The following is a 23,258-nucleotide window of genomic DNA, read 5'->3' as shown; positions in this document are numbered from 1 at the left end:
CTTACAGCTTGTCCTTCGTTTGAAATTATATTGGCCACAGCTTTATTACATGACATAAGCAATAAAATACATAATCATAAATATAAATAACTAGTAAATAATAACAGTGTTAACAAGTATATTAACAAATATTAAACAGTAATACTTCGAACACTTACAGTGGAGGAAATAATTATTTGACCCCTCACTGATTTTGTAAGTTTGTCCAATGACAAAGAAATGAAAAGTCTCAGAACAGTATCATTTCAATGGTAGGTTTATTTTAACAGTGGCAGATAGCACATCAAAAGGAAAATCGAAAAAATAACTTTAAATAAAAGATAGCAACTGATTTGCATTTCATTGAGTGAAATAAGTTTTTGAACCCCTACCAACCATTAAGAGTTCTGGCTCCCACAGAGTGGTTAGACACTTCTACTCAATTAGTCAACCTCATTAAGGACACCTGTCTTAACTAGTCACCTGTATAAAAGACACCTGTCCACAGAATCAATCAATCAAGCAGACTCCAAACTCTCCAACATGGGAAAGACCAAAGAGCTGTCCAAGGATGTCAGAGACAAAATTGTAGACCTGCACAAGGCTGGAATGGGCTACAAAACCATTAGCAAGAAGCTGGGAGAGAAGGTGACAACTGTTGGTGCGATTGTTCGAAAATGGAAGGAGCACAAAATGACCATCAATCGACCTCGCTCTGGGGCTCCACGCAAGATCTCACCTCGTGGGGTGTCAATGATTCTGAGAAAGGTGAAAAAGCATCCTAGAACTACACGGGAGGAGTTAGTTAATGACCTCAAATTAGCAGGGACCACAGTCACCAAGAAAACCATTGGAAACACATTACACCGCAATGGATTAAAATCCTGCAGGGCTCGCAAGGTCCCCCTGCTCAAGAAGGCACATGTGCAGGCCCGTCTGAAGTTTGCCAATGAACACCTGAATGATTCTGTGAGTGACTGGGAGAAGGTGCTGTGGTCTGATGAGACCAAAATAGAGCTCTTTGGCATTAACTCAACTCGCTGTGTTTGGAGGAAGAAAAATGCTGCCTATGACCCCCAAAACACCGTCCCCACCGTCAAGCATGGGGGTGGAAACATTTTGCTTTGGGGGTGTTTTTCTGCTAAGGGCACAGGACAACTTATTCGCATTAACGGGAAAATGGACGGAGCCATGTATCGTGAAATCCTGAACGACAACCTCCTTCCCTCTGCCAGGAAACTGAAAATGGGTCGTGGATGGGTGTTCCAGCACGACAATGACCCAAAACATACAGCAAAGGCAACAAAGGAGTGGCTCAAGAAGAAGCACATTAAGGTCATGGAGTGGCCTAGTCAGTCTCCGGACCTTAATCCAATAGAAAACCTATGGAGGGAGCTCAAGCTCAGAGTTGCACAGAGACAGCCTCGAAACCTTAGGGATTTAGAGATGATCTGCAAAGAGGAGTGGACCAACATTCCTCCTAAAATGTGCGCAAACTTGGTCATCAATTACAAGAAACGTTTGACCTCTGTGCTTGCAAACAAGGGTTTTTCCACTAAGTATTAAGTCTTTTTTTGTTAGAGGGTTCAAAAACTTATTTCACTCAATGAAATGCAAATCAGTTGCTATCTTTTATTTAAAGTTATTTTTTCGATTTTCCTTTTGATGTGCTATCTGCCACTGTTAAAATAAACCTACCATTGAAATGATACTGTTCTGAGACTTTTCATTTCTTTGTCATTGGACAAACTTACAAAATCAGTGAGGGGTCAAATAATTATTTCCTCCACTGTAAGTCCCTGGGGACTTGCTAAACTCGGCACTGCCAACAAAATCTATCTCCATTGGCAGGGACCCGCTGCCTGGCTGTGACAACGGGCCATCCTCCCTTAATTTCTTGCTTCACCATATCCCCAAAATACCCACATTCTTGGGTCAACTTAACCTGCATCCCATTACCCAGGCCACAGTTGTGACAACTAACACAAAGAGTAACAATGGGAGGGCGGGTGGGACTCCGTTTTCTCTTCCAAAATGGATACCCTCCTTAACTGCGCCTGCTTCAAATACCATATGCTCCACCCCCAAATGCTAAATACTAAGCCCCAGCTATTAACCCTTGTCTGGCAGTTTGTCCCGCCCAGTCATGCGCCCTTTTTCAGCAATTGCTGTAACGGGCTTCCCTTCTCTGTCCAAAGATTTGTTGTGTCTGTTTTCCTCTGCCAGAGACACGCAGCTCTCCCCTCTCCTGCTCCCCCCTCCCTCAAGAATGCTAAGAACTCCCTCCCCCCCTTAGAAATGTGTGATCTGAGCCAATCAGCAGGAAGCTTCCTCATAGTCTTACAAACTGAGAATGTACACCGGTCTTGGTCTTGGTGAAGGAGCGAGGCATTATGGGAACTTTCTTTACAGAGCCCAGTGTTTTTTTTCCTATGAGGCTTCTAAACATCTGAACAGGAGAAATGTGGGGAGACTTAAGGGCACTATTGAGACAACTGAAGGTATGCCTGCAGCTTGAGATTAACTCTTTATTAGCCTTTCCTTCTCCTTTAAGTTCTTCTCTTGTGGTGAGGGAGCCATTTCTTTGAGACCCATGCCTAGAATTCATGCCTTGCTTGTAGACAATTGTTCTTCAATGTAATAAAAAAAAACACGGCCTTTACCAACGTGGTAGACCTTTGTACTGTATTAGGAAGGCTGCCAGCCTAAGGGCTGGTGAGAGGAGACTACTTTGCAAAATAAAACTAGCAAATTAGGCAGGTTAGGGTTGGAACTTGGGTGTACTACAGAGACCTTATCCGCACACCCTAGTACTCCAAAAGGGAGGGATTGGCACCCTCCAAAACCAGTACAACCACAAAAAAGCAAATGGCACTCAGGGCTATAAACAAGGGAAAAACCCTTAAAATTTTATTGCGGAGGTGCAACGTTTCGGGGCGACGTGACCCCTTTATCAAGCTTGATAAAGGGGTCACATCGCCCCGAAACGTTGCACCTCCGCAATAAAATTTTAAGGGTTTTTCCCTTGTTTATAGCCCTGAGTGCCATTTGCTTTTTTGTGGTTGGAACTTGGGTGCCCATTGCAGCTTCAGTTTGGGTGCAGGTCAAACTGGGGGAGAACACTGTCTCTGCTCCCAAAGTTTCCCTGTCTTGGAACCTAAGGCGCGTGCAGAAGTAGTGTACAGAGTGGAAAGAGGCAGGTACGGGTTGGGTGTGGGTCCTACAATAGCAATATTTTGCAGGTTAGGGTCGGGTGAGTGTTAAGATTACGAGGGTTAGGGTCAGGTACATTTTGAGTTTATCTATACTGTACCTGCACATCACTATTATGTTTGCAAAATGAGGGCACAGGGTATGATTCTGCACATCTGTTCATTATTTCTTTCTTTTATTTTATGTTATATTCTTATTCCTTTCCTGCTTGCTTTGTGTTCTTAACATAAATTCTGCTGACGTTGCTGTGTTTTTCAGTACCTCCTGGCATGTTGTTCTATGTAAACATTCTAAAAATACCTTTGTTTCTACAGTCCTGTATTTTTAAGCAGCACTGAATCACTGACCAAAGCAACAACAACAAAAAAAATGGATAAATTTAAATTGATAATGCGAAAAAATAAAGAGCTCTGGAGCCCAACAGAAAAACAACCACTGATTTTTCTGATTAAAGGTTGTATGAAAAGCTTTTCAACGAAACACAACATATTAATCTGCCATTAAAAATCATTAAATTATCAAACTAAAAATCCAGTTATATTTGCAAGCAAGCAAGTTTTTACTTTTCTGTATATGTTTTAATATTAAGCAGAATATAATGCCTAATACTGTATAATTAGAAATAGGTGGTCATTTACTACTACCCCGGATTGAAGTGCAAGAGCAGTTCTGTCAGGGGGGGCTGTGTCCTGCACTTTGTGTTGGATAATCATTTGCAAGATGCAGAGGATACATGGGGAGTCCTGATTTGACTCTTTATCTTGAGCCAACCCACTAAACCTCCTTGTTATATACTTTAATAAAAACACCATGAGACAGAGATGGGGTAAAATTTTATCAATAATAGGACCTTGCCAGCCTAACCCAAGGCAATATTCAAAGCCAGAATTCCATAAAAGATTCCATAAAAGCTACTATGCTCCGTCGTTCCTCATTGAAGATTTGAATTTTACTTCCATGGTTGCCATTTGAGAACATCACTATGTTATTATATCCACCACTAAGTATTAGACTGCCTCTACCTACAGGGAGCGTGGCCCCAAACTCTGCTACCAGCAAGAGCTGCATCTCCCACCATGAGAAAAGTTCAGCAGCTGCTGCTGCCGGTCCTGAATCTGCAGGCTGTCACCTAGCACAAGCAGTAGTAGCGTCTGTATCAATCAACCCACCGGGCAGTCACAGGAAAGAACCTCATTTCTCCCTCTGCTAAAATTTCCTTGTGCAGCAAGGTACTATCACTGCTATGAGAAATCTTAAAATACATTAATAAATATTCACTTTTGATCCAGAGGAAGGCAAAAGACCAAACCTGAAGCCAGTGCCAATTATGCCTCAAGAGGGAAGAAATTCCTTCCTGACCCCCATGGATCAGAAACATTCCCTGGATCAAGCAAGCATATGTTCAAATGAATTAATACACTGCTGACTCTTATGTTTCTACTGTATAAAGATACAGAAACAACAATATAACAATGCATTCAGGAAAATATCCACGTTCAGTTATTAATACATCAGTTATTGATACATAAACCAGTGTACTGTGGCCAGGGACGCTGCTGCAATGAGAAGGGTTGAGATGACCAGCAAGTTACCAATGGTGGCAAAAAAACGCTCCTGGTAACTTAACAGGCCGAAATTCCAATTTGTGGCAACTTATTTAGGCTGGCAGGCAGGGTACAAAGTACAAAAACTATGTGGACTGTACCCGTTTTTTTGCATTTAGCTCCCTGTTTTCAGGTTGTAAATTATTCCCTATAATGTTTGAAATATAGAATGAGTATGGAGCTAAGATAGGGTGACTAGATCACTTGAAAATTCAGGGACATATCTAATAAATACATATTGCAGGGCAGCACTTATTACATTTAAAATAAACTGCAGTCGGCTCAGTGCTGCTAGCTAGATTTTTTTACGTGTGTCCCTGAATTTTCAAGTGATCTGGTCACCCTAAGTTAAGAAGAAATACAAAAGTTTTGTATGTAAAATCAATGAGAGTTGTTTGTTTAGGGTTGCCACCTCTGCCAGCTTCTTTCTCGGACAGGGGGGTGAGCGGTGCTGTCATAAGAGGGAGGGGTGTCCAGTGATGTCACAGGGGCAGATTGATCACATTATGGGGGGGGCTATGACTCGCAGATCTCCACATCAATCTACTACTCCAAGTAGGTGTTAATATTAGCACTGATTATCGCCATATTTCATGCTTTTAACACTTCAAATATGTCTGTGAATTATGCGTTAGTATTATTTCTATTGGATAATTATCGCAATGCCATGGACATAACGCTTTGCGATAGCTCTTTGCGCATGCAATATGAGTAGAAACGCATGCGAAATTACTCGATGAGCCTGTACTTAATTAACAAACACTTTTCAATGCATAAAACTATGCATTAACGACCTTTAGTTAATCGGTCCATATGTGTTAGTGGCCCATTAGGCTTATGACTGCTAAGGACTGTGTTACTACCCAAGCTACTAATCACTGTGGATCAATTGTCTTTGGCTATAAAACCAGTTCTGAGTTTGCTGCAAGAACCTCCTGGTATTTCCTTATTTAAGCACACAGCATAAGTGAGTTGTAGCTTATCCTTTTACATAGCAAAGGCCGACCTGTATGCCAGAGTACACCATGCTTTATAGCCATTCTAGCTGGTCACATATTTTACAGCCAAAAAGGGGTTACAGATACACTGGCCCACTAGCACTATGCCAGCTCCACTGGGAACTTACTCTGCAATCATGATTTGCTGACATTACACTGCATAATCAGTTAGATGAGATGAATACTAATAGGCTGCTTAAGAAAAGAGGACACATGCTGTCCCTGTGGAAAATGTGTGAAAAGGCACAGGAGGATTATAAATATTTACTAAGCAATACAGTGCATTTAATGGAGAATATCTCAGTTACTGTTGTTTTGGGGATGCAGTGCTAGATTCAAATAAATGTTCCCAAAATGCATTACAACACCATATAGAAAGAACTTGCATTTTGGCTCTTTAGTATCTGGCATCATTACTTCCCTTACATATTTTACACATTGCAGTGTTTTGAGGCAAGATGGAAACACTCTATTTTAAACTAACCATAGAACAGATGTAAAGTTTGTGCCCTGAGGAGAGGTAAAATCACTTGGGCATACAAAGTTGTTAGACCAGTGATTCTACTTGCATACTGCACTTCAGAACTGGGGTTGTACTCCTCTGCTTGCAAAAATACATTAGCATTGGGTACATTTCTATTCATCACTGCACCCCATACTTTTTCAATGATGCAACATGCGCTGTACAGAAAAGCACAGAGGATGCTGGGGTACTGAAATAGAATGGCGTTATGCCATGGTCTGAGAAAAGAAACTAGATTCAATGGGGGAGAAACAACTTGCCACCCCCCAGTGAGTCTACATTTCCTTGTCATTTAAGTTACTAACACAAATGTAACCTGTGGTACAAAATGCTTTGCCCATGAGATATCTTCAATGACATAGATAACTTGGGAAGTTACTTTATGTGCACCCAACAGCAGGGGGAAAATTTACATGTAGCTGCAAAAAATGGCAGATTTGGTCCTTGCCTATTTTAGTAGATACTTAAAGGAGAATGACAGGTTAATATAAATTAAAAGTAAGTCTAAAGGTATTCTTTTTAAGTACTTACTACATATCTAAATTCCCAGATCCCTGCTTGCTTCTCTGAGATATGGTGCTGGCAGCCTACAGCAGTGTGAAGACTACAGTGACATCACTGAAATCTCTCTCCCCTTCCTGTAGGTGCCAGCGGCAGCCTTCCTATTCTCTGAGCATGTGTGTAACTTGATCCTGTCTCCTGTTCTGAGCTACACATGCCCGCCAGCCAATCAGAAGCGGATCTGCCAGAGGGGAGGGGGGGGAGGGAATGAAACACATGTGCAGTATGAAGCAAGGAGGGAAAGGAAGGGAGAATACCTTTTTAGAGATGGCTGCCTGTTCTAGAAAATATGAAGTAAGTGTGACTGAGTAAACATTTGATTAGGTGAGCCAAAAGTGTGGTGTTTTTACTAAACAATAGGAGGACTATTGGGCAGTTTGCTTTTTAAATTTTGACTTGCATTCTCCTTTAAAGTGTTCCTCTCACTTAATGATATTATAATAGCAAACAGTTAAATTCTCACAAATTTTCTCAGAACAAGTTGCTTCTTGCATTATTGCATCAATTTACAGCAATTCTTATTTATTTTATTAAAAATGTTGAATAAAAAAAAATTGTGAAAAACACTCAAACGCATAGAATTCATATTCTTGTCATTTTCAATGGGTCCACAAACTCTCAAAATTTGAAAAGTTCAAATAAAAAAAAAACTGTATAGGTTTTGCCTATGACAACTCCCACTGACTTCTACATAAACTAAAAGCTGATAGATGGCGAAGTTTTACTTTGCTGTGTTTAAATATATTGCGCTTAATAGATATTGAACATTCAAATTTTGGATTTGAGTTTTTGCACAAAATTTGAATGTTTGATATCTATTAAGTACAAGAAATTTGCATTATTGGAAAAAAATTAGAATTGGAACGTTGAAAATTCAGCCACATAGTCTCCATTTTTCTTGTTGGAGTCTTGTACATTTCTGTTTATATGACCATGATAGGGGAGTTATTAGGGGGGTCAATTACAATTCCAAGTCTGGTGTACAAAGTGCAGTTTCAGACGCAATCTATGATGGTATAATCTAAGAGAAAGTACTCAACTGCACAACCTGGCCTTTTCAAAAAGATCTAGCCTGGTGCTCAATGCGCAAGAGGGATCAGCACCCCCTCAAACAGCACTGCTATTCCAAAAATGTGCTGGCACAACATGGAAATTCGAAGAGGAGAAACCCCCTGCGTATTTATTAGAGCAAGTACAAAAAGTATTGTTTCGGGGCCCCTTCGTCAGCCACGCCCCTTCATCATCCATCAGTGCACTTGCATGTGATTCATTAGACAGACTGAGTGGGCCTAATGGCCCTGGGTGCTTACTGTATATGCAAAGGTACAAGTACCTTAAATAAATTAGTATTAGTGATGAGCAAAACTGCCCTATATAAACAATTTGTGAAACCAAGGAAAATTTACAAAATGGTGAGATTTCGACAAATTCAGTGGAGTCACTGGGCATTTCTCAGTGTGTTTGTACTTGCCCCAAATGCATTGGAGTCAATTTATGCTTTTCTCATGCCAAATGCATTGGAGTCAAAGGGCATTTTTTTTTTCCCAAATGTCAGTCTTTTATCTATTTGTAATTGATGGGTACAATATTTTTTGTACTGCTTCATGTTTATATTATTGCACTAGAAAACTATTTCCAGGAAAGAAGAATACTCTATATTATTTCTAGTGCTATGATTTTTAGATAAAGTTTGAGTTACCCCTGAATTTCATTTAATGCTAAGCTAAAAATAAAAAGGTATTCTACCGATTAATGTTTGGCTTTTATTTTTAACACCACCAGGAAGGGATCTGCATAAGAGAATATTATACTGTTGCCATGGTAATATATTCTTGTGGTATCAGTCCCTTTGTGTCATATAGGAATACTTCAATACCAGAGAACCTTTGTGTTGTTTAAAAATCTAATGTGTGCTGACAGCGTGGCACATGTTCCTTTGATTAGTTATGTGTTTGTTCCTTGAATGTGGCAGAAAAGGCGGAAAAGAGAGCAACTCTGTTGCACCTGGAATAACAAAAAGTTAGTAGGAAGCTTTCTGCACAAATTAGAGAACAAGAGCTTTTACTGAAAAAACCCCACTGATTTAGAACTCTGCGCACTACTTGAATATACTGTATATATACCGGCCACTGTCCGACCCACCCTGGTCACACCTATTTATTCACTAACTATGCTTTACCCAAAACTTTGCCCACTCTATGGTAAGTCAAAATTCTTTTGAGGTCAGCAATATGCCACTGCCAAGTGGAAATCTGAACCATTGGGAGGTACCAAAGTCAATACAATGCGTGTTTTATGAGTGTAACATGTCATTTAAATTTACTTCTTGATATATATATTAAAGGAGACATAGGATAAATAAAAAAAAAAAAACCCTTATCTTCTAGACAATAATGAGTAATATTTGGTACTGGTTTACTCTGGGCTAAAAAGGATCAATAACTTTAATAATAACCCCTTTATTGGAGCACCATATAGATCCGCTCCAGTGGTTATATTCTAACAGTCCCTGCTAGAAGCAAAGTAGTAGGGGGATAGCCAATCACAAAAGCAAAGATAGGCTTCTATTCCCTATCAGGTCAGCCTAGCTGCTGATTGGTTCCTACCCTACAGTGCAGTGGGCTTTGTGCCGCTGGCTTTTCTGCTTAGCAGGAAGTGGAACAGATGGACAAGACTAGTAGGGTTTTTGCAGAAATTTTCAATAAATCAGTCCAAAACACCTTTTAAGCACATTCTTTCTATATTAGGAGGAGTATAATGCACTTGCACATTCTTGTTTTCCACACAATATGTTTCCTTTAATGTCACTTATCTGTTTTCTATCTTTTAAGGGAGGTGACTTTTATTTGGTGCTTGAAGGATAGTAACGCCTTAAGATGACATCTTATGCTATATATATATATATCACATTTTCTATATATATTGTAGTTTAAAGGGCACACTCCATGACCTGGGTGCCGAGAAGTAGTTTAACACAAACTTAAAAAAATGTACTGGCACCCACAGGATTTATAAATGAAAAATCTAGAACTTTATTAACAGATTAACATTTTGGTCCCCGTATGGACTTTATCAAAATAAATAAAGGATCTTGATAAAGGTCCACAAGGGAACCAAAACATTGATCTATTAATAACGTTTTGAGTTTTTTTCATTTTTAAATCCTTTGAATACTGGTAATTCTTTCTAAGTTTATTTATATACAGTATTTTAAAATTTGACTATTTCTCATGTTAACCACTGTCCTACACATATATGTAACCCCTACATATACACACAACAAAAGTACAGAAATAGGATTCCAGTAATTCAAGAAAGATGTTTTACAGTGGTTAAGTCACTGCCCTGGGTTGAATCCAAGTGTATGTCAATAACTATCCCTGGTAAACAATTCCAGCTTGAGATATCAAATTAGTGACTTGGGGATTGGGTTTCAGGACAGCGGCAACAGGTGCAGATTTTGAAACAGGTTTGCACTATATCTGCAAGTGTGTTTCTTGTGACCAACTCTATATAATCTCTTGTTGTCTTGTGTTGTGGAATTTCAAAAGACAGGAGATCTCTGGAGGTACAGTAGAATCAAAGTTTATTGACACTGCACGTGGATTCTGAACAGAAGATAGTCAGAATAGAGCACAAAGGAATTGGGAAGGTTTTTATACCTTTTTACAAACATAGTTGTTCCAAGCTCTGTAGAAGGGAGTTTCAGGGAGTTAACTGTGGGGTAGAACAAAGCCTTAGAAACCAAAAAGGAGTTCACAGCAAATTTCCACATTTCATCATCGGTGAATAGTTTCATGAAACTTGACTGAAAATCCGTCACAAAAAAATTAGTTGTGTGTCAAAATAGACACGGTCGCGTCAAAAATTAGCGCGAGAAACACATTCCGACGTTTCTTTTATTTTCTGACTAAGCGAAATGGGACAGATTTGTGAGATATGTCATGGGCAACTTGAAACTGTACTAGCCACTGACTAGTTGTACAGCCCTTTCTACCACTCCACTAACTACAGATTTCTTGAAAGTTTTGCTCAGGTTTGTGTTACCTGTAGGAATTTTGTGCAATTTTAGACAAAACTTCTCTTGACATGATTAAAAATCAAGCTACAAATAATACATTTTAGTATTTAAATAAAATTACACAGTGCTCAGACATTTCTCAAGAATAAGATATGCAGAGAGAGAGATTATGAAAGGTTTTGACATTTGAAAAATTCTATGCCTATCAGTCTAGTCTTTTTCTGCCTATGAAATAATCCTTTTGCAGGTGCTTATTGTGAAACAACAATATAAAAGGTTCCAGTGTGAACGATTGCAAAAAGTTGTTTCTGAAAGTTTTAGTAGAAAGTTTGATAAACAAAATTCAAATTCCAGCCCAATTGGTTACATATAATGATCTACAAACGATGAACTTATCATGCAATATATTCTATTTCATTGGATAAGCAATAAATGAAATCTTCCTAGATTAAATGCCGAATTGTTTGAATAGCATATCTCATTTCATCCAGCAATACTTTAGAAATGAATTCATAGAGGCCCATTTGTATTTGCATTTGAGGCACATTCTTATTTTCGTGTGAAAATACATGGAGCGATTATTTGGTGTGACTTTTAAAAAAGACGGTCATGGCAAGTTGGCAACTAATCACAGCAGTTTTTTCGCCATAGGGTACTGTGACCGTTTGTGCTGCGTGAACTAATCGCTGTACCTTTTTAAAAAGTCACGGTGACTAATCGCCATGTGTGTCTTTTGAGGTTTTTGAAACCTCAAATAAAACCCAAATCATGAAAAAAAGCAGTTTGAACATTATTAAATGCCCCCCATAGAGTAAAGGATTTTGGCAGATGAAGGGTTGGGATGTTTGTTACATATTTTTCATGAAGTTATATTCTAATGTTCTAATATTTGGGAAAATATATCTTTACTGTAATCTTATTTTGACTGTTATCTGTGTAAATGATAGAATTCCAGTTGGGGGGAATATGGGGGTGGCAGCATTGTAGGAAGACACAATATTAATATGCAGTATTTGTGGAACTCCCTAAACATGACCTTATGAATTAATACAAATGTGAGGCCCATTGAAAGCAAAGCAATTCAACATGTGTACATCCAAGTAATACATGACTAAAACTGAATTGGCAATAGCTGAAAGGTCATAGGACATCCCTATTGTATAATATTATACATATTATATAACTCTGGAAACAAAATTAGACATATTGTTTTCAATATGGAACAGAATTTTGACTGTTGATAACTTACACCTATTATTGTGCCAGGAGATAAATTGCTGTAATTCAGGTGTGTCCTTAATAGCAGTAATGATTCAGGACTTCAAACTTGTCATAGGAGCTCCCCATCTTGGAAAGTGTCTGAGATGCTCACATGCTCAGTGGGCTCTGAGCAACCGTTGAGAAGCTAAGCTTAGGGTTGTCGCAAATTATCAAGCAGAAAATGAGGTTGGTCTGTCATATAAGCTGATGCTACAGGGCTGTTGCTCATTGCACTGGTTTCTGAGCTGCCGTGTAGTAATTATCTTTATTAATTACTAATCAGCCTTATATTGTGACATTTATATTCTGTATATACAGTATATAGTACATCAGTCCCTAAGCTCAGTAACTGAGAACAGCACAGAGCATGTGCAGTGAATCAGCAGAAAATAAGATGGGGAGCTACTGGGGCATCTCTGGAGGCACAGATCTTCCCTGATAGAGGGCTGCATTGCCTTGGACTGGTACAGAAGCCCCAAAGATATTATGCATACATGCCATACTCCTTAAGATGGGCTTTAGTTCTCCATTAAGTCTCATTCTGTCATATGTCAGATCTCTTATTTCTCTTTAAAGCAGTTTTCTCACATGCCCTTGTAATTGAACCAATTGCTTCTATGGTAATGAGGACTTTTGGACTGTCAGCATCTGTGTCTTTTCAATTACACTGGTGCTACTTTATCCTGTGATCTTCTGCCCTTCTGTGTAAACAAATTGCTGGCACTCTGATATATTACTGTTTTTTTGTGTTACTCACTTTTATAGATCTTTAAGTTTAGTTTTTTTTGCACATAGTACAGTCCAGTTGGTAACAGTCTCTCAAAGTTTCTCACACATAACTGTCATTTTTAATATTTGTGCCTGACATCTTTTAAAGAAAAAAATTGACAGAACATTTTTATAATTTGTGAAAAGGCATTGCCCTAGATTTTGTGGCACTCACGCTTTATTCAACTCTTTATTGCCTCAAAATAGTTTTAACTATTTTTTGTTTTAAAAGTATATTTCCTGTGTTTTCCAGCACAAACATTAAAACCTACAGCATTGTATTAGCTTTCATGTATGTAGATGTGTACAATGTTTATTTTTATTACTTCATTAAGTAAACCAAATTGAAGCTTTCAGCTATGGCATGCATTAAAACTTGAAAGATCTTCGTTCCTTGTTCTGGCTGAAAAATAAGAATATGTGATTATTATAACAATGGAACATAATAGAACACACCGAATGTACTGTTTGATAAGCAGTGCTTTCACCAGACAAAAGAATGATATTAAAAATCCTGTCTTTTGTCAATTCTAATTGAACACCTTAGCTCATCCAAATTCATTTCTTACTCCTCTTCTTTGTACAATAAGTTACCTGCTTAGACAGGCATATACATATATATATCTATATATATATATATATATATATATATAGGCGCAGAGAGGAGCACAACCCTAAAAATGTAGTTAACTGCCCAGTGCTGGTCACAATAAACTAAATATAGAGACACAGTACTGCACACGCTGGGACTTAATATACAGAAAAAAAAGTTTTATTATAAAAAATCCAACGCTTTCAACACAAACAGTGATCTTCCTCAGGGACAAAAAAAAACCCTGAGGAAGAGCACTGTTTGTGCTTGAACTGTTGTTTTTTTTGTAATAAAACTTTTGTACAGTAATAAAAAACATAAATGGCACATTATCCTTGGCGCCCTGATATTATATATAAATACATTTACTCAGTTGAGTATCTTATTCACATGTGGCAAAACTGTTTGGAAGTCTGAACATTTTGGTTATCAAAGGAAAAGACCCTAACCCTGTTACACATTGCTCAGTGTCTTATAACTAAACGCATTGCTAAAAATAATGTCAATCTCATACATTCTAAAGCAAATAAAGTATCATAAATATGGATGAGCAATTTTTACTAAGTACAGATGATCATTAAAATATAACTTCATTCAACATCAAGATCCCTGAGAATAAATACAAAAGATATGCTTTAGAAATGTTAATATGTTTACAATAGGGTATACACCTAAATGTATAATTCATGGGTATACTGTATATAAGCTGCTGACTTGGCCTCTCCAAATCAAGTTGACATTTGTGGGCAAAATCAGCCAGGTATCTGCCAGGCAAGTTTGAAAATCCCACTGGGTGAGAAACACATTGGCACATTAATGTAGTTGGTCACCATAAGTCTTTAGGTTAACATAAACTAGCTATGGAGCTACTGCACAATGTCCAATTTTAATAATTCAATTAATTTGTTGACCCAAAATCCATTTATTTTTTGTCATTCTTTTCATTGTATCAGTGCTACTGGTATTCCTTTAAAAGCAGTCACATTAATTTGGATATAGGAAATATAAAGAGTAGAATAAAAAGATACATATTCTGATTTACACATGGTTGGTTGTTAAGGAGGTAGTTCACCTTTAAGTTTTTTTGGTATGTTATACAATGTGCTATTCCTAGCAACTTTGCAGTTGGTCAGTTTGTTATTTTTATAGTTCTTATTTTGCCTTCCTTTTCTGCCTCTTGCCAGCTTTCAAATGGTTGTCACTGCCAGCAGCCTAAAACCTATAACTACAGTTTTTTGGTATTGTTACTTTTTATTATTTATCTTTTTATTCTGGCCTTCTCCAATTCATCTTGCAGTCTCTCATTCAAACCACTACCTGGTTGCTAGGGGAACTTGCATCCAAGCAAACAGCTGCTGAATGCCTGTACCACAAAATATAAAAAATAAAGGTCGATTGCAAATTATCTTAGAATATCATTAACTGCATTATACAAAAAGTTAAGTTAAAGGTATGGTCCACCTTTCATGGATTTTTTCTGAAGATTTTGAGATTTATCATCCTAAAAAACAAATCTGATTGCCAAGCAAGAATACTATAATATGCTTGTAAATAATAGTAAATCCAACGCATAATGCTTATTGTCCATATTTCACTTGCTTCTTCATCCTTCACCAAATAAACCACTTACATCTGGACATACCCCCCTGGACTTTGCTGACTTTAAAAACAAAGTCTATTCTATCTGCTCATTTGATCATTTAACAGAATCTGACATTTCTCAGCTTCTCCATTCCTCTCCGTCTACTACTTGCTCACTGGATCCTATGCCCTCATCAACAGTGTGCCTCTGCCCTCACTCCAAAACTTATATATTGAATTCCTCTTTGGTTTCTGGTATTTCCCCTCTCTATTCAAACAAGAATGTATTGAGCCTATTCTTAAAAAGGTTGCACTGGACCCATCCTGTCTAGCTATAACTCTAACTCATCTGGTCTCTCTCTTACCCCCACCCTCTAAACTCCTGGAACGTCTTTTCTTGTGCCACTAACTTTCTCTGCACCCATAATCTGCTGGACCCTATGCAGTCTGGCTTTTGGCCTGCGCACTCCACTGAAAAAGCCTTATGTAGAGTGGCAAATGATCTCCAGACTGCCAATGACAAAGGACGCTACTCGGTTCTCATTCTCATGGACCTATTCCCTGCTTTTGATACTGTTGACCATTCTGTACTTATGCACATTCTCTGGGTATCCAGGATCAAGCTGCATCCTTGTTCTGTTCCTACCTTTCTAACCACTCCTCTGTTGCTTTTGCTAACAAATCTCCTTCCCTGGTTCCTCAGTACTTGGTCCTTTGCTGTTCTCCCTGTACACTCTCTTTTGGGGACCTTATCTTTTAATTTGGTCTTAAATATTACTTATACACAGGAGACATCAAGATATATTTAGACACCCCTTCACTAACCACTGATGTTCGCCTCCTGGATGAACCAACGCCACCTCAAACTCAACCCAGTTAAAACAGAGCTCATGATCTTTCCGGCCAAACCTAGTCCTTCTCCTCCTTACTATTGATGGCATGACCATTAACCCTGTTAATTTAGCACACTGCCTTGGGGTTATCTTTGACCAGTTCCTCTCCTTCTATAACTATATTAATAACACTGCCAAAACCTGCCCCTTCACCCTGCTCAGTATTTCCAAGATAGATCCATATATTGCAATATATTTCCTGGACAACTAAGTCAAAGTCATGCCCGGTCTGGTCAGTTCTACCCTCAGATTCATCTGATTCATAACGAATTCTGATATTTAGGTTTACATATTTCACAGGGACTTTACATGTAAAAACTCAAAAATATAACATATAAACCTAAAGAAAAAAAACTGCTTAAAGTGAATTGCTTTAGAAAAGAACTTGGCACCCATAAATCTGTATGGTTATATATCCCACCCGACACATAATAATGAATACTGCACTGCCAATCTTTAGGACCCTGTTGGTGCTTGACTATATGACACATTAACATAACCTTAAGTGAAAACCTTCTGTTCTGTCATCATTTGAAATGCTAAAAAGAAAGGACTAAGATGACAGAAAGACAACACAGCTTTAGATTCTGCAAAATATGTCTGTGTTGTATCATTTTTCAAGGCCACCTGTGCTCTGTTTTCCAAGAAGACAGTTATGGTGAAAATATTGCCTTTTAAATTGCAACGAAAACAGGAAAACTGAACTTGGTCCATAAACCATGCAGCAAGAATATCACAAGTTTCATCCTGCCATCTGCAATTTTTTTTTGTGAAACTGTGACAAAAATTTGGCATGGAAAAAAATTAACTGAGACAAAAAGTAAAAGACGAAAAAGCCAAGAGAAAATGTTGCTGAGACAAAAAGTTGCCAAAAAAAAGCCCATTGACTTTGATGCATTTGGAGTAAGGAAAAATGTTGCACATAAAAAAAGTTGCGCACAAAAAAATGTTGCATGTAAAAAAGTTGCATATTGACTTCAATATTTTACAAATATATTTCCGTTTGCGAATTTTTCAGCAATTTTTGGCAAAGCAAAGTGGGACAGATTTACTCATCACTATTGTTTTGAGTTTTTATTCATTCATCACATTTTTTAAGGACAATAAACTTTAAAGAGGTATAAATACTAACACACTGCAATAGAAAACCAAAGATTGGTCTGAAAGTATAACATTTTTAGATAACATGTACGGAAATAATAGGTAGAAAGCTATAAGAAGGAAAGCAGCATGAAAGTAAACACTGATAAACTGTATGCTGAAGGGATCAAGATGAACTATTAATCCTGATCTGTAACAGAGTGTGAAATTGCTTGTTTACATGTCTTATGTGCTAAACTGCAACATATCAGGCAGTCCCCACACCGTATACATCAAGAGTTCTGCTCGGCTGAATAAAACATTCACCAGAGACCCCATGAATACACTTTGATGCTCTGCTAGTATCCAGCAGATTAAAATCCCTACTTGCTTCATTGAGATTTGTATTTCATCCTATTGTAGCTGAAGTGTGTAAGCACTGAGAGTGAGGACAGGGGAAATGCATCATGCATGTTACTGACACCTGCACGTATATGTTAGACTCAGGGGCTGATTAACCAAAGCACAAATTCGAATCCCGAATGGCAAAAATTCCGTTTGGAAAATTTCTTGACTTTTTTGTCGCTGTCATAAATTTATTGTATCTTGCGCGACTATTTCGTTGCCGTCGCGACTTTATCGCATTGAACGATCGTAAATGGCGGAAAAACCTTTCCGACTTTGCATGATTTTGGAAGCCTCACAGAGGAATAAATGGCACTCTGCAGCTCCAACCTGGCCCAAGGAAAGTCACGATACTGAAGCTTGAATGAATCAGAAACTTTCGTACTCGGCGCAACAATACGATTTTTTAGCGATGGTGACGAAAAAGTTGAGTGAAATATACGAAAAAGTCGCGACGGTGTCGAAAAAGTCGCGGAAAATACGAAAAAGTTGCAACGGCGACGAAAAAGTTGCAAAAATACCGATAATTACGAAAAATATGCATTTGGACGCATTTGGACCGTTCGTGGATTAGTAAATGTGCCCCTAAGTTTCAGGCATGTTCAACATTTTTTCCCCATAAAGCAGCGTCTAACATTGCTGCAGGGGGGTGTTGTGCCTGATGCAACTGAGGCCAATGCGTCAAAATTAACGTTATTGGACTTGCACTTTTCCATAAACAAGTGCGAAAAGTAGATTTTCACACAAGTACTATTTTTGAATGTGGTTTTTACGTGCAACTGCATGACTGCAGGGAAAATGTGTGCGAGCGCAACTGTACTTGCAGTCAAAAATTCCCCCTTATATTTGTGTTTTAATGCACTGCACTAGCAGAACCAAAGTTTTATTTTAAAAAATGAAAATTCAGCTCCAAAGGTTATCAGAGGCGGCTTTTTGCCTTGCTGCATGGCAGGAGGGGGCCTGCATGGGATACTAGAAGAAAAGTGATCAAACTAGGTAGCTTTGTCTAGGTTCACCTAGTTTACTACTACAGTGGTGGTCATGTTATAGTGAGTTTTTATTTAAGTGCATTATTTTCTCTGAATGATTACTTTTTGCCAAGGTGTTTGCGCTTATAGGTTCTCCATAAATTATGTATAGGAAAACTGCCATTTGCAAAGTGGAAATGGCTGGCATTTGCTCAGAATCACAAATTAGGCTACAGTATACAGTCTGGACTTTTTTATTTTCAGTAGATATTAAATAAACAGATCAGACCAGACAAAATTGTTCTTCCATAAGTAAAACGTCACCATTAAATAAGTGAGATTATTTGTGATTAGTCTTGTGCACAACTGAATAACCCTATATACCTTCTAGATAAATTGTGTATAAAAGGATCCTTTCAGAATTAAAGTGAGTTCTGTCATGATTTTTATGGTGTACATTTCTTAATTACACTGTTTACATAGGAAATAATTCACCCTGATTTGCCATTTAAAATTTTGTTACCAACACATGTATTTTTTTAGTTATAATGTAAGCATTGTGCCTGAGTCTGAGCTTTCAGAAGGAGCCAGCGCTACACATTAAAACTGCTTTCAGGTAACCTATTGTTTCTCCTACTCCCATGTAACTGGAGGAGTCCCAAGCCAGACTTGGATTTCTTACTATTGAGTGGTATTCTGATATCTACTGGGAGCTGCTGTCTTGCTACCTTCCCATTGTTCTGCTGATCGGCTGCTGGGGTGAAAGGCAGGCCCGGATTTGTGGCGAGGCCTCAAAGACCCGGGGCCTAGGGTGGCACGAAATTTTGCTTCCATACGAAGCAATGGGGACCTGCTCCGTATGCGAGTTTAAATGGACAATGACGCGCATGAGTGCAGGGGAAAGTCGCGAATGTACATGCGCATGGTTTGGGGCAGCCTAGTGATGCCTGGTTAAGAAATCTGGCGCTGGAGCTGCAGCTCAGCAGTAAAGTGTGACTGAAGTTTATCAGAGCGCAGGTCACATGGCTGTGGCACCCTGGGAAGTAAAGAACATTGCTATCCCAATATTAAATTTCAAAATCAAATATAAAAAATCTGTTTGTGCTTTAAAAAATACAGATATCAATGCAGGATTCTGCTGGAGAAGCTCTATTAACTGATGAGTTTTGAAAAAAACTTGTTTTCCCATGACAGTATTCCTTTAAGGTCCTAAAATGAGGACTACTGTACTTCTGCCAAGGTGAAAGTCTTGCCTAAGGCATCAGTAAGCTTTAAGTTACCAGGGAAGGCAAAAAGCCACATCTGGTAAATTCAAGAGCCAAATTTCTATCGCCAAAGAGGTAACCACAGAGTGGGTAAGGGGGGACAGCATCTAGGCTGCTGTGTTTGCTGGTACCTATCTCATTGTTCAGCACCATTTGGGGGAGTGCCGTATCCCCAAAGGACTGTGCACTAGGCTATCTTTTTAAGAGGCATGGGTGCGCCCATATTTACCTTTGTTTGTTAAAAGTGTAGTACTTACAGGAAGGTACTAAATCCTTTCAGCGTTAGACATATAAGCAAGCAGCTGGCAGCTTGTCAGCACTTAAAACAGAAGTGATTCAGTGTGTATAACAGGGAAAAGGACAGTAAGCTGCTGTAGCCAAATTCTTTTAGTTAGTCAAATTGGTGGATTTTTTTTTTGGGGGGGGGTATAATGTACACCTTTATATAATTTTATAGTAGGTATAAATATCCTTCCCAACCTACAGTAAGTGTTGGATGATAGCCATCTGCATTTGCTTAAAATAATGTTCAGGCAATATTTGGTGCACACACACAATGTTTGTTGCAGATATTTGTGCCTATTTTTATCAGATTGTAAATTGTTAAAAAAGCTCATCAAAATAAAAAAGAGCTAGGAGTAATAATAGGAGGACACTGCAGAAGACCGGATACTGAAAATGTTGACCCAATTCTCAGCAAATCACTTTCTCTAATAATGAAGACAAATGTAACAGAAAGCTTGGTAACCCAAATTTGCAACAGATAAATTAAGTAGTCTGCATTTATAGGGAGAAAAACAATATATCTTGTTCAAGAGAAAGGCAATATTTAGTCCATCCTCTATCTTATTTGGACAGAATTGTCATATTTGTCAGCTGCGCACTTGTTGTTATAATGAGGCATACAAGTTTTCTATAAAATTCTCCATGACCATGGGCCCACAGCCTTATTAGAGAGCCAAGTGGATTCTGCACTGAAATTCTGTATGAAAGTGGCTCATGGTTTTTTGTTTGTATTATTGGCGGTGAAGGGAATAAACATAGGTTTACTATCTGGCCCATATTCTACTGAGCTAACCTGCAAAAATGACACCCAATGCCAGGGGTACCCAACCCTTTACACCCGTGAGCTACTTTCAAATGGAAAACCTGTTGAGAAGCAGCACATGTTCCTAGGGTGCCAAATAAGAGCTATGATTTGCTATTTGGAACCCCTATGTTAAAAACCCTACAGAAGACATTTTTGCTACCAAAACCTGCCTCCAAGCCAGGCAGGGATGTATTTAGGTCTGCTGCCACCCTAGGCACTGGACCTACAACCACCCCTACGTTGTGCACAGTGAATTTAATATAAATATGGCCCTGAAGCCAGGAATTCAAAAATAAGCACCTGCTTTGAGGCCACTGGCAGTAACATCCAAGGGGTTGGTGAGTAACTTGTTGCCACTGGTTGGAGATCACTGCCCAATGTCAATTCCAATAAAAAGAAAAGGTGGCACCTTAATAATGCAACTTTCTTCTAAAAGCTAAAGGCAGAATCAGTGCAATCAGGCTAATTCATCAAAATGTAAAAATATAGTTTCACAAAAAGTTCTTATGAAAAAACAAACTCACTTGAATAGACTTCTGAAGTACCTTTTAAATACTTTTCTAGAAAAAGTTTTTCTCCAGAAATTCTCCATGTTTTAGCTAATGACCGAAAGGCCTCCATAGTCCCTGCATGCAGGATTCATACAAAAGAAGACAATGGGGCCGATTCACTAAAGGTTGATAACGCTTTTCGCATGCTTTTTTGGGTTAAAAAGCATGCGATAAATAAGTACCGAATCATAAATAAGTACCAAGTCATTTTGCATGCGTTAATCCGCATATCACATGCACAGAAAAACACATCATCGCAAAGCATTATTTCTAACGCTTTGCGTTAATTAGCCAATAGAAATAGTACTAACGCATGATTCACAAACACATATGAAGCGTTAAAAGTGCAAAATATCAATTTAATCTGTGCGAATATTAACACCTACTTGGGGCAGGTGGTACTTAAACAACATTGCGGTTCGTGTGCTTTTGGCAACACAACATGGACTTTGCAGTGGGATCTTTTTAAGTATGTGATCGTCCCAGAGTGATGCATCTTCCAGTTTTCAGGGAAATGGTAATTTTCAGAACAGTAGTTTTCAGAAAGTAATGGTTACGTGCGTAATATTGTGTGCTAATATCACACGTGACAAAATATATTGCACACAGCGGGAAATGATGCACGTGGTGGAAAATAACGCACGTTGCGGAAAATAACGCAAGAAAATAGCTCACCGCGAGTTAAATAACGCAAAGAACATCGCTTCTTAATTATGACACATGTCCTTTTAGTGAATTGAGCGTTAAGTCGCAAAAAATAAGACGTATAAATAGCGTTCGTTTTATCGACCTTTAGAGAGCTTTTGGGGGTGTTTATCGGAGGCTTCTATCTTCTCTATACAATTAATCCATTAAATAAATTATTAATACCTGTATTGTAGTTATTATTTAATATCTAACAAGTTATAAGATGGTCTGAAACAAGTTGTTTTGCCGTTTAAACATGTAGTGGATTGTAATATCCAAATCCTATAGACACCTCTTTCAAGTTTGCCTGATAATTTCTATTGAGAATGAACAAACTTCATTGCTGTGGTCCTGTATTTGAACTAAATGAAAATTTTATCCTCATAAATGCATGCAGCATAAATTTATCCTACAGTATATCTGCTGTTCTATCCTGGAATGATTGCTTTCTGATTGACAGGCTGCTCATTTCCATGGTGTAATCTCTCTGTGGCTATATGCTATTCTAGAAGGCTTACTTAAAAGATATTGATTTAATGAAGTCCGCACATATTTATATCATATCATTAGGTTGGACATGAAGCCAAGATATCTTGGAAAGACATCACTGGTTAGGCTCAATTGCTTTTGAGAATGAACCAGATTTACTGTTTACCAAAATGATAAAATTTCTGAATAGTGGGTGAATATTGGTAATGAGCATATGAAACCACAGATAATATTTTGACCCTTAATAAAAATATATTTGTTTTATTTCTCAGGTCTAACAAGTAAAGAAAAAATGAGCAACATTTATGAATCAGCAGCCAACACGCTTGGGATTTTTAGCAGTCCATGTCTTACAAAGGTGGAACTGAGAGTTTCCTGCAAGGGTATATCTGACAGAGATGCACTCTCTAAACCTGATCCTTGTGTCATCCTGAAAATGCAGTCTCATGGCCAGTGGTTTGAGGTAAGAGTCAAAAACAACCATTTTTGTGCTTAATTTACAGTATATAATAGGGGTGTCCTGCCTTCACTTTCTGCTGAAATTAACTACCAGTGTTTCCGAAACAATGCAGGGGAATACTGTTCTGGTAGGGCCTTTACAGCACCACTGGTTGCATGAGTGTGAGCATGTTAACAGTATTTCTGTGTATGTATATACTCTGTGTATACAGTATGTAAGTATGTATGCACAGTAACCCATTTACAAATAGAGCCAGAGGTACCCAGGGAT

At 38.3% G+C, this 23,258-nt stretch overlaps 1 protein-coding gene across 1 annotated transcript in view; it reads left to right on the top strand.

Annotated features, from left to right (window-relative positions):
- cpne4 (copine IV) overlaps positions 1-23,258 on the top strand; it is a 180,546-nt gene that overhangs the window by 35,483 nt on the left and 121,805 nt on the right. The window contains exon 2 of the mRNA XM_031904401.1: positions 22,801-22,991. Coding sequence (XP_031760261.1) covers positions 22,821-22,991 — 171 coding nt within the window. The 5' untranslated portion in view covers positions 22,801-22,820. The remainder of the gene's footprint in view (positions 1-22,800; positions 22,992-23,258) is intronic.

The sequence above is a fragment of the Xenopus tropicalis genome, chromosome 6 (assembly GCF_000004195.4).
Source record: "Xenopus tropicalis strain Nigerian chromosome 6, UCB_Xtro_10.0, whole genome shotgun sequence".
Classification (NCBI taxonomy): Eukaryota; Metazoa; Chordata; class Amphibia; order Anura; family Pipidae; genus Xenopus; species Xenopus tropicalis.
Note: the sequence above shows the minus strand (reverse complement) of the source record. Positions and strands in the feature narration are given on the sequence as shown.